This window comes from Urocampus carinirostris, chromosome 14 (assembly GCF_059441175.1).
Source record: "Urocampus carinirostris isolate Australia breed hairy pipefish chromosome 14, RoL_Ucar_1.0, whole genome shotgun sequence".
NCBI classification, from domain to species: Eukaryota; Metazoa; Chordata; class Actinopteri; order Syngnathiformes; family Syngnathidae; genus Urocampus; species Urocampus carinirostris.
The window spans coordinates 15,302,333-15,322,590 of NC_142362.1; the positions used below are offsets into that span (position 1 = coordinate 15,302,333).

General features: G+C 40.8%; 1 protein-coding gene across 4 annotated transcripts in view; it reads right to left on the minus strand.

The window, feature by feature from the left end:
* The window catches only part of myo3b (myosin IIIB), a 171,700-nt gene that overhangs the window by 92,639 nt on the left and 58,803 nt on the right, over nt 1–20,258 (minus strand). For all 4 annotated transcript variants that reach the window (XM_088352866.1, XM_088352869.1, XM_088352868.1 and 1 more), the window contains 8 exons: nt 19,731–19,829; nt 19,549–19,663; nt 19,348–19,474; nt 16,127–16,337; nt 14,002–14,149; nt 10,881–11,034; nt 10,706–10,794; nt 9,501–9,630 (listed from right to left, as the gene is read on the minus strand). In XM_088352866.1, coding sequence (XP_088208992.1) covers nt 9,501–9,630; nt 10,706–10,794; nt 10,881–11,034; nt 14,002–14,149; nt 16,127–16,337; nt 19,348–19,474; nt 19,549–19,663; nt 19,731–19,829 — 1,073 coding nt within the window. The remainder of the gene's footprint in view (nt 1–9,500; nt 9,631–10,705; nt 10,795–10,880; nt 11,035–14,001; nt 14,150–16,126; nt 16,338–19,347; nt 19,475–19,548; nt 19,664–19,730; nt 19,830–20,258) is intronic.

Below are 20,258 nucleotides of genomic sequence, written 5' to 3' on the forward strand. Positions count from 1 at the left end.
GAAGCGCAAGAGAAAAACAAGCTGCAGGTTGAAATAGGTCCACTTGATGTTGTCAAAGCCAGGTGCCTCTCACCAACGCTGCACTTGTATTTCTCTCTCTCTAATGTCTCTTTCTCTCTCTCTCTCTCTCTCTCTCTCTCTCTCTCTCTCTCTCTCTCTCTCTCTCTCTCTCTCTCTCTCTCTCTCTCCCTCCATTTTTCTCTCACTCTCTCTATCTCTCTCTCTGTCTCTTTTTCTCTTTCTTTGTTCCTTTTTGTCTCTTTCTCTCTATGTCTTTTTACCTTCTTTTGCTCTCTCTTCATTTTTTCCTTTACTCTCTTTCTCTATCTCTCTTGCTTTCCCCTGCTGTCTTTTCCCTTTCTCTCTTTCTCTCCTTCTCTCTTCTCTCCTCTTTTTCTCTCATTCTATTTCTCTTTGGATTTCATTCTTTCTCTTTCTTTCCACCTCTCTCACTATTTTTGTTTTTATCTCTTGTTTCTCACGCTCTCGCTCTCTCTCTGTCTCTCTTTCTTTTTTTGTCCCACCCTATCTACCTTTCTCTCTCTATCTTTCTCTTATTTCTTTCTCTCTTTTTTTCTTTCTCTCTACTCCACTTAACCGGCCCCCGAGAGAATGTTTGTTCTACCGTGTGGCCCCCGAGCTTAAATGAGTTTGACACCCCTGATTTAGTGTGTGTGTGTATTAAGAGCTATATACTATTTTGCTATTTTAATGCTTTTTGCTGAAGACCTGGGGGTTCAGAACACATTAGCCTATACGTTTCTATCCCCCGCCATACAGCTATTTCACAATATGACCATCACCTCAGAAAGGAATAATGTCAGGGGTCTACTGTACTAATGACACTTGGACAGAGTTAAACTCTAGAATACAGAGAAATGCCAAAAAGTTTTCAGAGTGAAGACAACAAAGAGTCCAATGTGTCATTGCTGGATGAGGCCCGTCATTCGAACACAAAGCGGATGGAAAGCGTCTCCTAACATGGACAGAGCTCATGGAGAGGAGAAACAGGGCACGCTGCAGCTGTCACTTCTTTCCATGCAATCTTTGTACATTCTTCAACACGCTCGACGGCCTCGAACTTATAACCCCACGATTCTTCTTGAAAAGATGAAATGGAGAGAGCGGGTTCGTACTAACACTTAAAAACTTCAACTTTCAACACTGCGATACATTAAAACAAATTGTGACTGTAGATGTGAGCTGTGGTTATCAGCCTTAAGGATTCCACAAAAATCTAATTGCACATTTTTCCTGCGTGAGCAAATGAATTTTAGCCATTAACATGACATGAAAGCTGGTGATAATCCCACAAGTCACAACAAAAGACAGTTTGAGATAGATACACTCGGAGCGGCTGGAAAGAGCATATAGCTGAAGCTGGTCAGACCTGCTGTGTAACTTAAGCGGCTAGCAAGAAAAGCTACTAAAGAGGATTGATAAATGATTCTAAGAGCGAACCTGAATATGCAGAATATGTCTAATGTAAGGTTCTACCGGTGAGTCATCGTCTGCAGCCGAGTGGCTAACATAAGTGACCAGAGAAGGAAACAGTGGAGGAAGAAGTGTCAAAATCACCCTGCGTCCATTACATGCAGGGCTCAGCTGTCAAAGTTAAGAGGCTGTTAAGAGCTAAACTTCCACTGGGACAGGCTACCTTCGCAAAATTATCATTCAGGCTTCCTTAGTAGTAAGAAAGCATCTTAAGTCATGTCATATCTTTACTAGTTTCTAAATCTATGAGTCTTTTAAAAACCCTGTTGCTGAAATAGTTTTAATAGTGTGTTTTTTGCTTTTTATTTGAATCAATTATTTGAATAAATGTCATATTTTACACCACCACGAGTGCTATTTTTTATTTTTTTTTTCGAAAGTGGACTCTGTCACGTCGGGCACGGTTGCCATGGCGCCCAGCCGGTCCCAGCCGGGTGGCGCTGGATTCTGGTGCGGTTGCCACGGTGCCCAATTGGCCCCGCCCATGGACACCGGCTGAGGCACATTGACTGATTGGTTTTTGGAGTACTTAGACATGTTCCTTCTAACTGTGCTTTGCCTGAGCGTTTGTTAAACTTGTTAAACCCTGTGAGGTTTTAATAAAGCTTCTGTGAGATTTCAGCAAGTTCTGTTTAACTCTGAGAAATACCTAGTCTGTAAATTTGCGTTTGATCCTGTTTTGTTTTTGGTCTGATCCGTTTGTTTGTTTTTGACAATTTTTCTTTTGTTTGGATTTCTAATCCACTCCGCGACCATCAATCCCCAGATCGAGTGTGCGCACCCTTCTCATCCTCCCCCAATAAATTGTGAGTACGTCTACGCGAATGGGTCCTTATTTCCTGTTTCCTGCTACGCTTCGTGACATACTCCATTGGACTCCAGACTAATTTTTAACAAAATGACCTGATTCAGGCTTTTTTGTCAAAAACATAACCAGGACGCTCTGTCGAATAATCCCAGGTTTTGGATTATTGCACTCTGAACCCAAATTGGGTTACATTTTGACCCAATGGGTTTTAGAGTGCATATAACTAGGAAGGCAGTGGCTTTTAAGTAGTCTGTGTATTCTGTTTTAAATATTGACACCTGATAAGGAGATTGCGTAGGATGCCAGTTCGTTGTTTTTACTATTATACCTCACTATTGTTTTGACTATTATGCACTGTATTCATCATTTTTTACTATCAGCTATTCATGTTAAGGGTGGATCTGTTTTTGTAACCTAGTAAAAAGAAAAGGCTTTTAGAACAGGTTTGACATTTTCCAGGTTGGAACTATAGGTTTGCGCTCTCTCCTAATCTCCTTGCAAGTTCTGAATTCATTGATGTCTTCTCTCCTTATTTTAAGTGTCTACTATGGTACGAAAATAATTGGGATCAAATTTGGGGTTGGGTGGTTTGAGGATGAAATGAAATCCTCAACACACACAAACACGCAGTGACCGCTGGTTCCTGAACAATCACTAGATTTCAACTCTGTGATCTCCCTGATCTGGTAGAAGTCACAGAGCTCAGGAATTTGTCCGTGCTAAGACGTTCCCATTTCCTCTCACAAAACAGCACCACATGTCTGAGCTTCAAAGAAACATATTGCGCCCCGTTCTTAGACGGGGAGGTTTGACTTGCTAGCCCCGCCCTTAAGACCGCCCACCGTTGTCCCGCTGTGTCATTTTTCGGAATCTGTCATGCGGAATAAGCAGCTGAAAAATGACACACACAATCGCTTACAGTTTATGTTTTTATCAGGGTTCGTACGGGTGCTTGAAATTCTTGAAAATCATTGAATTTTAATGTGATGTTTTTAGGATTGGGAAGTGCTTGAATTTGGGGTGAAACGCTTGTAATTACTTGAAATTGCTGGCAGGGATTCACGACAATTCTGCTTAAAAATGACACTGACACTGCTCTATGCTGGGTTCACTTTGCCATTGCATTCCTTCTACCCTCGTGATATCGGCAGCTGGTATTTGTTTGTGTGGCATTGGCCTTTGAAGCATCATCTATGGCACAGGTATTATTTTCCGTTCATTTTGCCGGCTGTGATTTTTGGACTGTGGACTTTGAATGAAGGACATTTAGTTTCAATCGCGGGACTTGAAGTCGGGTTTGGGTTAATTTTGTGTCTGTGAGACATGTTTAAATGTGGGTGCATGCGGCTTATATACAGGTGCGGCTTGTGTATGTACAAAATCGGTTTTCCTCTCAAAATGTGGTGGGTGCGGCTTATAATCAGGTGCGCTCTATACTCCGGAATTTACGGTAATTCACACCGGATTTCATCATTAAATGGTACTTGAGAAGTTAGGAAATTGGCTTTGAATGTCCTTAAAAAAAGTGCTGGAATTTGGCGTTAAAAAAAGGTGTACAAGCCCTGTTTAATGTACGACTCCTGTTTCATATGTGCGGCTTCCCATGTTGCTCATAATTGCAGAAAATGTGCCCCCTCCCTAGTGGTGACGATGAAGAAGCAGCCTCCCTGCTTATGGATAACAGATTCCATCTGAGCCCCCCCACCCTCTTTCAGATAATGTTAATTTCACAGATAACAGTGAATCTATAATATGGACTAAAATGCAAATGTATCCCCCCCTCCTCTACCCGTGGAAAATATACCCCGAAGAATACAATCCATCCTTTTCGAATCTTTCGCTTGAAATAGCGGACGATCTTTTTCAGGACTGATAAAACATTGCCAAGTCTTTCATGTTTTTAATGCACAGAAGATTTTATCATTATTTTTTCAAGATCCTTTTCTCGTGTCTTTTTTGTCAAACATAAATAAAGCTAGTGAAAGTTAGCCGTCTTTAACACAGCTGGCTTTACAAGTGTTTCAGCAATGGTGTGTGGCTTAAATTTGTTAACATATACGAATCCAACAGCAGGCAGAGTGGCCTTGTAATCAAACCTGGCTCTCTTCATCTTGAATTCAGGAAGCATTGTGTTCTACTGTATTCCCCATCTCATTGACAGTTCTTGAAGTATTCCTTTAGTTTTGCCAGTGTGATGCTAGGGTTGCAGCGCTAGGCATTGCAAATCATGCAGATAATATGCAGACTCGCATCTCGTTCAGCAAAACATGAGAATCCATATCGTAAAAATTCTTCCCACCACTTGCTCGACATAGTATGGATTGAAATAAGGAGAAAGTAATGGGTGCCACGAGGCTGTACTTGCCCGAGAAACATCACAAGAACTTATGCCCCTATGACCATAGTGGTTAGGGGATCCATCCTCCCATCATTATGATGACAATCACACCTTGTATCCCTGTTGAGTGTGCTAAATTTCACGCAGCACTGAGTGTCCAAGCAATGCCACGGTCATCTGCAGCCAGTGATGGCCAAGCGTATAACGACAAAAGTGGATGGTCTTGACCCTTGCTGCATAGGCTCCACCAAACCCCTCAGACTAACTTACTGAACTAGGGTTCGATTGAACCCAGGTTAAGAACCACTGATCTAGTATCGGTAATGACACACACATGCTGCTATCCGTCAAGCAACGTGACATGATTCCCTGCAGCCAGTGATGGCCAAGCAGAGAATGCCATTGCGTATATATACATGAGTGGATGTGTCTTGACTCTTGCTGCAAAGGTTCCACCAAACCACTCAGACTAACTTACAGAACTCCTAGGGTTTAATTGAACCCAGGTTAAGAACCACTGATCTAGTATCGGTATTGACACACACATGCTGCTATCCGTCAAGCAATGTTAGGTGATTGCCTGCAGCCAGTGATGGGTAAGCGGGACAAGTCATTGCGTATATAGACATGAGTGGATAAGTCTTGACTCTTGCTGCAAAGGCTCCACCAAACCCCTCAGACTAACTTAGAGAACTCCTAGGGTTTGATTGAACCCAGGTTAAGAACCACTGATCAAGTATCGGTATTGACACACACGCTGCTATCCGTCAAGCAATGTCACGTGATTGCCTGCAGCCAGTGATGGGTAAGTGGAGAATGTCATTGCGTAAATATACATGAGTGGATATGTGATGACTCTTGCTGCAGAGGCTCCACCAAACCTCTCAGAATAACTTACTGAACTCCTAGGGTTTGGTTGAACCCAGGTTAAGAACCACTGATCTATTATCGGTATTGACACACACATGCTGCTATCCGTCAAGCAATGTCACGTGATTCCCTGCAGCCAGTGATGGCCAAGCAGAGAATACCATTGCGTATATATACATGAGTGGATGTGTCTTGACTCTTGCTGTAGAGGCTCCACCAAACCCCTGACTTACTGAACTCTTAGGGTTTGATTGATCAAGTATCGGTATTGTCACACACGCTTGTGTCCTTTAATGCCAATATCCGGCTCATCCTTGAAGAGCTGGTTAACGCTTTACACCTAAAAACAGCAGCGACCAGACGATGAAGATGATGCATCTGAGACATATCAGGAGGCACATCCTTCTATAGATAACCATGCGAACCAGTGCTGTTTCATGTGGGAAGCAAACCCAGTCCCAAAAAATGGCATGAAGAAGGATGAGCGCTGCCAGGCACAGCACAGGAAGTGGTGCCCCAACGACCTTGGCGGTTGTGGAATCTGTGAGCCGTAAACACATTGGTTGCAATAATAGTTTGATAATTATCATGCTTCCCTATATAGGACATAATAACCCATTGCCAGTAAAATCAACCAGGAATGTTTGCATTACACGTTCCTCAAAAAAATCCCTTCTCTACAATAAACCAAAAGCAAAGTGGCTGCAAACGCCATAAACAAGCCTTTAGGCCTAATCGCCAAGGTGTTAACAATAAGCATTACAGCATGGTTAAATCTACATCTAGCTCCTTCTGTGCATTATTAAGCTTTTCTCCCATGTAGATTTTAATTGCAGGCCAAAGCGTCCAGTTCCTGACTTTCTCACGCACAACCCAAGCTTTAAGTTTATGCGCACCTAGCGTAGCTTTCTGCCAGAATCTCCTTTAAAGTGTCTTTTGTCTGTTAAAGCTTTCTATTGAAAGCCAACTATCGTGAAAGCGTCATTTACAGGGCTCTATAAAAAAAATCATAAATCACATACGGAGGCTTATCTGAAAGAAAAAGGCAGGAGTGCGATGCTAATAGTTGGACATATCTATGAGCGTACGGGTGACCGGCTCGGGCAAATGACGAGCACATTACTACCGTTTATTAAACTGCGAGAAAAGAGGTGGGAATAGTTGCTTTTGTGTTCACTAAATGCTGTTTCTTCATCCCTGCGGGGACTCGGGAACCCTTATCGTAAAAATAACCCCAGCATTGAGCAGGGTGGAATCCGAAGGGACAGCTTAGCGAAAATAAAAACAGAGCGCTGCGCCGAGAGCTGAGCCTCTCCGGAGATAACGGCGAGTGTGACTTTATCCGAGGATGGCGCCAAATGAAAAGTGGGTGGGGAGGAGACCCGGAGGTTCCCCCTTTTTGAGAAACCCCATTACCTGCACGTGTAATGCACATGGCGGCACTATTACAGTATGCCGTTGTAAGTCCGTAGTTCAGGCCAAAACTTACAAAATACTCAATTTTTTTCATGGTTTGCTGGAGTGCGACTTATACTCTGGAGTGAGTTATGTGTGACTATGAACGCATTATTATCAGTGTATCATTTCTCACGTTATTCTCATACTAAACTGTGGGAGGGCGCTCTTGGCCTGCAGTGATAATTTAAACAATTCTACTAATAAAAACTGAGAAGGGCTTAATTCTACGGGCACAACTTCCCAGGATGAATTATGAATGTTTTTTTTCTTATTTTGCCCACTATGGCTGTTGCGATTTGTACTTCCGTGCAGATTATAGCCTGGTGAATAGAGATAATAGTTTGACCTGTTCCATGACTAATACATAACGGTAAATGTTCTGCATTTATATAGTGGTTTTCAAGTCATTGAAGACCTCCCAAATCACTTTACAATGTGCTTCACACTTACCTATTCACACACCAATAGCAGCACCAGCCATGCAAGGCAACTGCCTGCTTATCTGGGGCATTTGGGATTCAGTGTCTTGCATCATACGGAGACCTCGATATATAACTCAATGGGAATCGAACCTGGAACCTCTTGATCCCATAACGAGCGTGTTACCTCCTGAGCTACTGTCTTATATCAATAGAAATGCATAGGATGGGGCGGCAGTAGCTCAGGAGGTAGAGCGCTCGTCTAGAGATCAAGAGATCCCAGTTCGAATCCCGGCTCGTCCGTGTTACACGTCGAAGTGTCCTTGGGTAAGACACTGAACCCCTAATACCCCCAATAAGCAGGTTAGCGCCTTACATGGCTGCAAGGCCGCTATTGGGAAATGTGGAGCACATTGTAAAGCGCTTTGGGAAGTCATTGACTTGAAAGCACTATATAAATGCAAATAATTTCATTTCATTTCATTTCATACAAACCATGATTGTTATGTGAGCGTTATTTATTTTCAACAACTATAATAGTTCATTTAATTAAAATAAAAAACATTTTTTTAACGCAATGTGTGAAAAAGAAATAAATAATACATGTCAGATGAAGGGAAGGTAGCTGCTATTTAATGCTGCTTTGTTGTTAGTTTATGAATAAGATAGTAAGTAAAAAGGAAACACAAGTTGTGGACCAGTTTCTTGTACAAATCTTTTGGGAGGGGGCTTTCAAATGAAATAACAATTATTGGGGAGGGGCTTGTATTAATTTATCACATGTATTTCAAACAATTCGCCCAAATAGTTAGAGTTCCCTGTGTAAAAGCTTTTTGGGGGGAATTTTAAACAATTCTACCTACTTAATGGTTTATAATGGACCCCTTTTTGGGGAGGCAGTTTGGCAAGTAATGTTAAAATCCAAATGACGCAATATTTAGGGCCCTTTTTAAGGGGCCAACCTAATTTTTAGGAGGTTTTGAAAACACAAGGCTTCCAATTGTGTATTTTTTTTTACTTTTTTTTTTACTCCAGGTTATTTCAAATTGTGTTTGTATATAAACAAATTTAGTTAAGAAAATTAAAAACATCTTGTGTTTATCCGTACACCCGTCTTCTATTGACCCATTTAAAAGAAAATCTTCTTAGGAGTGACAAGATTGGATAGATTGAGAAATAAAATTGTGAGAGACAGAACTGGAGCAGTAGTGGAACTGAGCAAGCTTGTGGATCAGAGAGTACTCGGTCGGTTTGGACACATGGAGAAGATGGATGAGGAGCGAATGTTAAAGAGGATCCACAGAGCAGAAGTAAATGGAAGGAGACCAAGAGGAAGGTTGCGATTGACGTGAATGGATAGTGTTATGAGTGCACTGCAGGAAAGAGGTCTAAATATAATGGAAGCTAGAGCTCTTGTTGGTGATAGGAAGGAGTGGAGAGGTGTTGTAAAAGGATAGTGGGATGTTTAGACGTGTATTAAGGGATGGGGATGGCACCCGTATAATGCGGCATGGGTAAACCAGTGAAAGCTGTCGGGCCCTGCTGTTGAACAGAAGAGTGTGTTGTGTCACCCTAACCTGAGTGACATGGCCGCTTTCTTGTGTCCCATTTCATCTGGAGGGACGAAAGCATGACCAATTTGCGTCCCGAGGTGCTTAAATTGTTTGGGTGTTTGGGCATTTGGGTTGGCCATGGTCCAAACATTTTTTGTGTGTTTTTGATACTTTCTCCCATTTTTTATTTTCTTTGTTTTTGTATGTGTATGTCTTGCTGTCGGTCACCCCTCTCGAGGGATATGACCAGAGAAGATAGATAGATAGATAGATAGTTATTTCAAGCTTTGGTCAAATAACCCAAGCAGTGGATCAGTTTACTCTTGATCCAATTGTTTTTTGTTTTGTCTTGTTTGTTTGTTTTTTGGCCCAGGATTCTTGTAGACTGCATGAAAACTACAATATTTTTTGTGCGCTATTTGTCCAAAAATAAGCTTAAGCACAAGACACCAAAATGTCATCAAATTACATATTGTTGTTCCACACACCTTGTTACTATCAAAAAACGCACCACTGCTCTACCTTCAGAGACATTTTGGCGATCAAAACTGGTGTCATACCTATTTTAGTCAGAGGACTAGAGAAGAGCTGCTGTAGAAGTTTGTTCTCCGAAGTTCTCAGCACCACAACGATGTCTGCTGGGAGCGTGTCACGGTTTTTCTCCAGGAATCCCGTCACACTGTACATCACCTGTCAGACAAAATATGATAGATCAGAGAAAATAAACCATATACATATTATATAAATCATTTTTATATTGACTCATTTAGTACTTGTAAATTTAAATACTATTCTTTTTCTTTTTTAGTTGTGATGTGACAAGACAGGCAGGTTGCGTGAAGCATATTTTTAGCATACATTTCCTAGTACATTACTATGGGCCTCATTCTACAGGTGTCACAAGCTCCTAATGTTCCAAGACCCTAATGTCACAAGGTGTGATAAGGCTTGGAAAATTCCCTAATAAGGGATGGACCATACGACTTGTCATGATCTTGTAAATGTCCCTAAAACGTCATAAAATGCAGGGACAGCAGCAAATCGGACAGACTGTAAGAGCATAATGCTGTTTCTCCTAATAAGTTTATCTATCTATGTATCTATCTATCTACCCTGGTCATATCCCTCGAGAGAAACACACATTCACAAAAAAAGAAAAAAAAAAAAGGAAAAAAAGACCCCCCAAAAAACACACAAAAATTGACCATTGCCAACCCAAATGCCCAAACACCCAAACAAGTTAAGCACCTCGGCACCAAAGTTGGTCATGCTTTCGTCCCTGCAGATGAAATGGGACACAAGAAAGCGGCCATGTCACTCGGGTCAGGGTGACACAACACACTCTTCTGTTCAGCAGCAGGGTCCAACAGCTTTCACTGGTTTACCCCTGCCGTATCGTACAGGTGCCCTGCCCATTCCTCAGAACACGTTCAAACATCCCACTATCCTTTCACAATACCTCTCCACTCATTCCTATCACCAACAAGAGCTCCAGCTTCCACTACATTCCGACAGACCTCTTTCCTGCAGTGCACTCATAACACCATCCTTCCACGTCAATCGCGGATGGATGGTGTTATGAGTTATAAGTTTATAATTTAGTATAAATCAAAGAACAGCGATGTTATTAGGCGATAGTCACAATGTAAGCAGTGCATACGAGTCAAAATAACAAACAGCAGTGAGGTATAATAGTCAAAATAACAAACTGACATCATATGCAAACAGGTTTCCAATCCTAAAAACAGAATAAACTTATCAATACCTTCCCTGCAAAATGCAGAATCCCAAACGAAAGCTCGACACGCTTTGGTATCCAGAAGTACTTGCAGCGCAGGTTGTCCTCGAACTTGTCTATGAATGTGTCAGAAGTTAAAATTTCACGGGAGAACTTGACTTTCCCTTTATTTTGACCTTCTTTTCTGCGTTTGCATCCTTACCTACTAACGTGTGGTCCGTTGCCTGCGGGAAGCGGCTCTCCTCGTCGAGCAGGGACAGGAGACCCATAGGCTTCTGCAGAAACATGTCCAGAATGGGCCTGTTGTCCTCGTACTCCACCAGGCTTGCGTCCACCCCCTCGCTCTGGTACTCCATCTAACAGTCGGGGGGATCTGGTTAATGAGTTCTTCAAATGACCCAATTAAACAAATGTGATTTGTGCAAGTTTTCTAATCAACTGGAACACACTTACTGAAGTTCCGGCATAATACGCTCTTTTACCGAATGAATAACAAGGCGCTGAACTAACAAATAGTGCCAGTTACTTATTCATAATTTATTTCAATTTGCAAATAACCCAGAGTAGCTTCGTATTATTGCATCTATTTAATTTCACATCAAAAGTTGCTTTAAATATATATTTTGACTAATAAAGTGGAACCAATGGATCTAAACCGTCCTCATGTATAAATCATTAATAAAGTCAGTGAGTGAGTGCAACAATATCGGAGACAAGAGCAATAAATAAAATCCCTCTTGCGCTGAGCGCCAGGCCTACATCAGTCAAGTATTTATAGAAAGGAAAACTTTTTACAATCACTTGAGGCCTGATCCGGAAAATAATTATGTAATAACAGCTTAGAAAACTTCTGTTTATGAAACACAATATAGAAAAATATGCAAGTGCTTATATTCATTTATTTGTACAAAAAACATCAACAAAAAAAACAATAACAAATTGATTGTTGGATAATTGGCAGTATTACTTAATTCACTATATTTTAGAACTTTCAATTTAAAAATAGACTTAAAATAAGTCATATTACTATCATATTTATATATTTTGTGTTAATATACACCCAATAAGTAAAATCAGTCTACTGTCTAGTAATATAAGAAAGCAAAATTCTCATATGGCAATTAGATAATTTTACTCAATTTACCTTTTGTTTTAATGACATAAGGAAATATGATAATTAAAAACATTTAGCAGAAAAACATTTGTTCATTTTTTGGGGCCTTTTTTATCATAACTATTTTTGTTATTTTATCTTTTATCAAGTAAAGTATTATTCAAAAATAAGTCCAAAAACAAGAGCCTTCAGACAAAATGCTGCAGCGTGGCTTTTAACTATTGATTAGGAGTCGGCTCCCATACACACACGTGCTACTGTGTACAGTAAATGATGCAACGATAGTTCTATCCAACCGATCTGTTGCAACACCGGTCATTGGGAGTCATTAGGTGACCAAACCCCCCAATTCCCTCCTCTAATGCCGAGCGCCAAGCAGGGAGTCAACGAGTACCAATATTATAAGCCTTTGGTATGACTCGGCCGAGGCTTGAACCAGCACACTCCCCCAGGGTTCCTACATCTTAAGGAAAGTTAAATTGAAAACTTTTAAGACTATTTTTATTTATTTTTTTAAACCTCATTTAAGACCAAGTTGAGAAAAAAAACACAATTAAAACAAACAAACAAAAACACCACATGAATCATAAGAGATTTTAAACAAATGTTCATTTTAATTTATCTTAAATCACATTTTAGTCTAGTTGAAAACTTTCCATCTGAAAAACATAGCAGTCTTCAGTTTTAGACATGGAAGACAAAATAAAAAGGATGTTTACAGTAGATCATAGATCCTTAATCAAAACTGGCAGATACAGTAACTCCTAACTCCAAAGAACCTTTCTGCGACATTTATAAAGCATTTTTATAATGATGCAAGAAAAAATACTTTTTTACGAAATCTTTTCGTTTCAAACAAAGTCAAATCAAGTCAAGTCACATTTATCAGTATAAGCCTTAATCACAAGATGTCTCAAAGGACTGCACGGGTAACAATGACACCATCCCCTGATCTTGAACCAACATGTAGGCAAGGAAAAACTCAAAACATCAGCTCGTAGAAAATAAGAAACCTTAAGAAGGGGCCTCACAAGTGGTAATTCTCCTTCCAAACATAAATCTTATGAATGTGTTCACATTATTAGAACTTTCAAAAATTGGATTTAAGACAATTAAGGCCTTATTTTTAAGAATAATGGATTCAATGCCTTTTAAGACTTTTCAAGGATCCATGAGAACCGAGCTCCCAGTCTAGGGGCAGGCACCCTACCCCAAGGCCACCGAGCTGGTAGGCTTGAGACTTACTTATAATAGTTTTTTAACGCAATAAAAAAAAAAAGAGTTTTACGTTTTGGTACTCAGGGGCCATGCTCCAAGAAACGTATTTATACATTATGGCAGTCTCTGAAACTCATGACAAAAAGTTACAGGACACCAGGGCAGACAACTCTAAAAAGTTGCCTGCACAGCCATGAAGTTGCCTGCCCCATTTATCACAACTTGAAAAACAATAAGACGACTAATCGCAAAAAAACTCATTGTTGCAAAGTATTAAGGATTGATCATCAGAATATATAACAGAGCAACACTTTAAAAATAGATTTATTCTAAATCTACTTATAACATTCATTGCATGTATATGACATCGCCGTTTTCCATCTGCCATCAGTCTGTACCTCTATTTACTCATCTTCATTCATGCAATGTTTGCATTGCGTCTTCTGCTCTAAGCCACGTGAACTCCTCTTTCCACGTTGCTTCTAATGTACGTTTACGTTTTGTAGCGTCATCAATTTTGTTAGCTTCTTTTGAATTTTTGAGGTTTTGGCTTGATTCCCAACCACATCCATTTTTCTTGTGTTCTCTGTGCGTCTACTTTGGAAAATCATATGCAATTGCACGACCTTATAATGCGATGCAGGCTTCTGATTGGCTGCCGAGAATGCAAATTGCCAAACGGATCAAAATTACGAAATTTCCGAATCAAACGAAGATTTCTAAATCGGAATAAAGCAAACGTTTGATTTGAAAAAAAATATCCTTCTTTTCATTTCTTTTTTTTTTCTTGAAAAAGTTGTCGGCCACCCGGGCGGAGGCGTTTTATAAGTTGTACGCCCGACGTAAAAGATGCCCGCCCTGAGCGTCCGGGCAGAAGTTATTTCAGACACTGGTTATGGCACTAAATGAATTATTGGTAAGAATTGATTTTTTTGCAGTAAGAGAAACTAATTCGACAAAAACCTTGAATCTAAAGCAGGGTCTTACTCACCTGTTCCAGGGCAAATATATGCTGGTTGAAGTAAAACTGGATCTGTTCGTTGGCAATGTTGATGCAGAGTTGCTCAAAGGAGTTCTTCTTGAAGTTTTCAAAGCCGAAGATGTCCAGGATTCCCACGTTCATGCCGCTCTCCGCCGCGCTTCAAAGCAACAACAAAAGCGGGACAAACAAACTGATTAGAACACAGCAAGCAAATCCCAGCAGCCGTTTATGTTAATGAAACATTCATGGCCATCCAAGTTCAACCCAAATAGCGTTTGGACTGCTTTTTGAAACTCGTAAACACGGAGAAAACAAACAAAACCAAAAAAAAAAAAAAGGTTCGTCATCTATGGTTGTGCTTCAGCTGTACAGTGAAGACTTCATCGCTGTGAGTTACGTTAAGAAAATAACCCATTTAAGGTAAAATTCGTGTAGTAAGTTGAGTAGTAATGCGTAACTAATGCATAACTAATGCATTCCGAACCACCGGTAACAAAAAATATATATATACTGTATGTATTCGCATATAAGCCTACATCAAATACAAGCCGACCACCACATACTAAAAGAAAAACATACTTAAAATATTAATGAAATGTGTTCAAACAACAATAAATATTTCACATGTCGATAATAAAGATGAATATACCGGATATAAAGACGAAAATAAAAGTTCTTTGAATTTCGCAATAATTTTTTTCCTCTACTCGATCGTTGTTGTCACCGTTTTCCACTCGTCCTTCTCCTTATCACTAATTATCTTATTATGGCTAAAAAAGGCAATGAAACACACTAAATCCCAATAAAATTAAATGTGGTTCCTCTCGTACACAGTCAAAACGGCGCTGATTGACTGAACAGGAAGAAGAGATCAGGCGAGGGGGAAGCATGAGGACAGTGGGTAAGCCTGTCTTATGTTCATTTTGTCCCACATCCTCTTTTTAGTAAATTCGGATTATTTGCACGTATATAGTGTAAAAAATACGAATTAAGTATCATATACATGTATGTGATTAAATAAAATTAGAAATAATAATAAATGTAAAAGAAAAATGGAATTGGATTTACTTCAGGTGTGAGATGACCTAAGCTGGTAGAGTGGAGTTACCAGGTGGCTGCAGAGGCGGGCGTGATGTGGTGACAGTGGATTGAAAATGAAACTGATTTTAAATCTTCGAATTGTGATGCCCTTCCTTGTTTAAGTGACCTACTCATTTTTATAAACAGTCATAGTCGTCGATTGTTTAGGGCCAATTTCCTTAGCTTCATATTTCTTAATAAACGCAAGCTTTGTTTCATTGGTTATATTTTTTTTGCTAGTCCCTTTAGCATCATTGCAAGCCTTGAGACCCATAGTAAATAAATAAAGCACAAACCTTTAATTGTATCTCTGACTAGCAAAGTGTGAACTGAATGAAGAAAAAGGCATTGTGGGAGATCGGTCAGCCAATGCCATATCACTATTGACATGATGCTGTGATGCAAACCAATAGCGGAACAGTATTCTATAGGATGTCGACCAATAGCAGACAGGCATCATGTCGTAAAAACATCTTCTGTAAAAACTTTGTAACACGCCGTGTCCTGGAGGTCTACTGTATTTATTTTTTTACTTATATCTACTCTTTTAGGGACTGTTGAGCCAATCAGATTGCAGAATACACTGCATGATGAAAATCCGTGACGCGGCAAGAACATGAAAGGTGAACCGCATTAAAGCGAGGGACTACTGTATTGATTTCTATTTCTAGAATATAAATTTTGTATTCCGGAGTGTATTTAGTCCCGCTTCTCATCATGCGTCCTTCACCGAGGTCACTTTCTGCCATCACGATCAGGTTATTAACGGCAATAAGGCCTAGAAAGACCAGACGGCCTTTCTTTTCTTTCTTTGGACGTACAACGCACATATTTATGAAGGAACTCTTTCGATCAATGAGCCGCCTCTTTGTAGTCCCTTCTGAAGTCTTCTTAATCATCCGAAGATGATTTTCACAGCACGCAATCCGTATCAAAAATTTATTAAAACTCCTTTTTCTCTCCCGACATTTATATTCTCCTCCGAGTGTTTTGAGCGGGCTCTCGTTCGACCTCTGCCAAGGTCGCGTCCGGGCGGATTTTGTTAGCGACTTACCACGTGTTAGCATCGGGCTGCAGCAAAGCGTTGATGCGGTTTACGATCCAGCTGAAGAGGCGACCGTACAGGGCCTTGGACATTGCGTCCCGCACGTCCCCCGCTTTGTCCACCGTGTTGGTGCGGATGATGGTTTCGCCTCGGGTGACCACGCACTGGGAGGTTAGCGCCTCTTGGAGCTCCTCGGGCCCGATGTTGAGCAGGGAAGCGGCTGCACAGGGGGAGGAAACAAGACTGTTTGGGATACCCAGAGGAATATTTTTTCTGAACATTTTCTTACTTTAACCTTAATATTAACTGTATTATTAATTTGAACGGGCGAGGGATCAATCCTATTCAATGTCAATGTTCCGTATTTTCCAGACTATAAGTCCTCCCCGAGGATCGCATCAGCCAAAAAATGCATAATTAAGAAGGAAAAACCATATATAAGTCACATTTTCGGGGGAATTTTATTAGATAAAACCCATGAGACCGATGAGACCGATTCCAATTGCCCGAGTTGATATCGGACAGATGGGGTCAATACTGAACAGGAAGGGACAGACAAGATTGACGACAAATCAAGATATCGATAACTAACAGGCGAAACTAGCCGGAAACGAAAACTGGAGAAAATAATAAACAGGACCAAAACAGACGGAAACAAAACTGGAACCCGAAATTAAACAGGACAAAGAATAAACAGCGGACTGGAAATATCACAGGAAAACGGGACCGAATCAGAACCCACATCTTGTGGGGCAGAAGTTCGTTTGACGGGCTGACACCAAAGCAAGAGAGCGCTGAGCTTTATATAAACAGAAACTCAATCTCTCAGTGAGCCGCAGCTGGCACTTCATGGGCGGGGCCAATTGGGCACCACGGCAACCGTGACACCCCTACGGACGCGGCCAACTGGGCACCATGGCAACCATGACATGAAAGGCAATTTCATATAAAAGAGTATATGCACGTTACAAGAATGACATGCCTGTTCGCCACCCCTGCTCTAGGATGAAGAACATGCTAACCGAACTATCATTCTCTCTCCAAATCACTAAATCCATCCATTATCTGCACCATTTTTCGGGCAGTGGGCACAGGACACCCTAAACTGGTTGCCAGCCAGTCGCAGGGCACACAGACAGACAACTCACTTGCTCATTTAGACCTGGGGATAATTTGGACCTGCCAATTAACAGTGTCTGAAATAACGTCTGCCCGGACGCCTGGGGCGTGAATGTATAACGTCGGGCGTACAACTTACAAAACGTCTCCGACCGGGCGTCCGACAACTTTTTCAAGGAAAAAAAAAATATATATATTTATTTATTTATTTTTCAAATCAAACGTTTGCTTTATTCAAATTTCAAAATCTTTGTTTGGTTTGGAAATTTCTGGATTTCGGATCGTTTGGCAATTTGCATTCTTGGCAGCCAATCAGAAGCCTGCATCTACTAACTTCGTGCTTCCGGACTTTCCCGAGCATTATAAGGTCACACATTTGCATATCATTTTCTAAAGTAGACGCACAGAGAACAAAAGAAAAATGTAGAAGTGGTTAGAAATCCATCCAAAACCTCAGCCGCAGAAGAAATATTCAAAAGAAGGTAACAAAATGTATGACGCTACAAAACGTAAACGTACATTAAAAGCATCGTGGAAAGAGGAGTTCACTTGGCTTGTAGGAAACATTGCATGAATGAAGATGAGTAAATACAGGTACATACTGATGGCAGATGGAAAATAGCGATGCCATATACATGCAATGAATGTTATAAGTAGATTTATAATAAACTTAATTTCAAAGTGTTGTTCTGTTAAAAATTCTGATGATCAATCCTTCATACTTAGCAACAAAGTTTTTTTTGCGATTAGTCGTCTTATTTTGTTTCAAGTTGTGAAAAATGGGGCAAGTAACTTTATGCCCTGGTGTCCTGTAACTTTTTGTCATGAGTTTCAGACACTGCAATTAACCTGAAATGCATGCTTTTAGTATGTGGGAGGAAACCGGAGTGCCCGGAGAAAACCCACGCAAGCATGAGGAGAACATGCAAACTCAGCACAGTCAGGCTGGTTGCTGGTTTTGACCCCATGAACTCAGAACTGAGCCGGGGACGCGCTAACCACTCATCTGCCGTGTCCCCTTGTTCTATTATATTTTCCCAAAAATTTAGATACAAAGTCATTTTAGTCATTTTATTTTCTAGGGACAGGGCATGAAAGCTGGTGTTAATCCCCATTAGGGACAACAAAAAGCTAGCAAGATGGATCCACCCGTGGAGTGGCTGAAAAGTGCAAATTGCTGGAGTTGGTCAGAACTGGTGTTAGTAGCTAACTTTGGCGGATAGCTTCTATATAGGGCGGTAAAAGATTACTGGAGCAAACCACATTTTGTCAAGTGTCGGGACCTTAAATCACAAAACATCATACAACGCACATAAACATCATCATGTTTGCTTGCAAGAACACCTGGAGCAGACAAGGGACAATGAACGCCAAAGCAGATGCAGCTAACAATAATATCACCTAGCAGCATAGCCTACAGCCAAGTGGCGAACGTGAGTGGCTAGAGAAGGAAATGGTGGAAAAGGAGTCAATTGTGCTTGAATCATGAGGCTGGTGTCTATCACATGCAGGGCTCATCTGTGGATAGAGGGTGACACGAAAGGACAAAGCAGGAGCAGCTAAGAACAATAGCAGCTAGCAGCAAACCATTAACTGCAACCAAGTAGCGAACGTGAGTGGCTAGAGAAGAAAACAGTGGGGAAAAAAGTCAGAGGTGTCTATATCATGGGACTGGCGACTATCCAATGCAAGGCTCAGCTGTGGAATGCGCAAGGCACTGAAGGACAAAGCAGGAGTAGCTAACAATAGTAATAGATGCTAGCAGTGAGCCATTGGCTGCAGCCAAATGGTAATGAGTGGCTAGAGAAGAAAACAGTAGGGGAAAAAGTCAAAGATTACAGAATCATGGGACTAAGTGACCATAGCTCAGCTTTGAAAAGTAAGTCACCGTTTAAAGTGCTAAAAGCACCACCAGGACAATGTATCTTCACAAAATGACCATTCGAGCTTCTGTAAGGGTAAGATGTCAAATTCTAAAGTTGTGTAATATAAGTACTTATTTCTAAAACTACAAGTCTTTATGAACAAATAGTGTATTTTTACACCGATAGGGGTTACTATAATACACACTGGTGCTTTAAAAGGGTCAAATTTGAAGCAACACGTCTCACCGTTCTCCAAGGCCTCAGAGTTTGGCACCTCACTCTTATCGGTTTGGTGCTGAGACGTAATGGCGGTAAATTCAATGTTGCCAGTGTTCAATATAGCCGACAGAATCCTGTAAACAGAGTTGACCTCCTAAAATACAGAAAAAAGAAAGGGACTGTTAATCCAACCGTGAAGGGGAAAGAAAACGCTGATCATGGGATCACCTCTTCAGTGAAGCCGATGTTCCGAAAGCATTCCTGGATGACTTGGAACTGCTCCTTGTACAATTTGCTGGAGATGATGTCCTGCATCACTTTGCAGTGCTGATTGTCAATATACCTGCAGGTTTACTCAAAAAAATAAGGATTGGACACAGAACTTGATTAAATGTCAAACTAGCACCAACCTGGGAGCTGTCCTGTCCGGTAATCGGTAGGTCTTTAGCTTATTTTGGTGATAAAGGCCGGCATATATGTAATAAAAGATGTGGAAGTTCTTCTCCCCCCTGAAAGAAGACACAACCTTGTTGGCTACCATGCTAGGATTCTTGCAGTATTTTTAAAACCTCCTATTGGTGACGTGGCTGCTAGCATTAGCGAATAACAACGTTAAGTAAGTGGTTGCAGTTCAAAACACTTTAAAGCGCTAATTGCGTCATTGGCTACATCGACAATGGTAGCCGCAATAGTGACTCGCAATGCTACTTTTACTTTAGATGCAATTGCTTGTATTGCTTATGTAGCTATTAGCAGTATTGTGCAGCTAATGAGCTAATTAGGTAATTGGGTAATTGACTGTGTCAGTGATGATTGCTGAATAAGCGACTAGCATTGCTACTTTTTGTTACATTGCTAATATTGCTGACGTAGCTTTTAGCATGAGTGAATAGCAGCATTTAGAAGCAACAGCTCAAGTGTTGCTAATGTGCTAATTG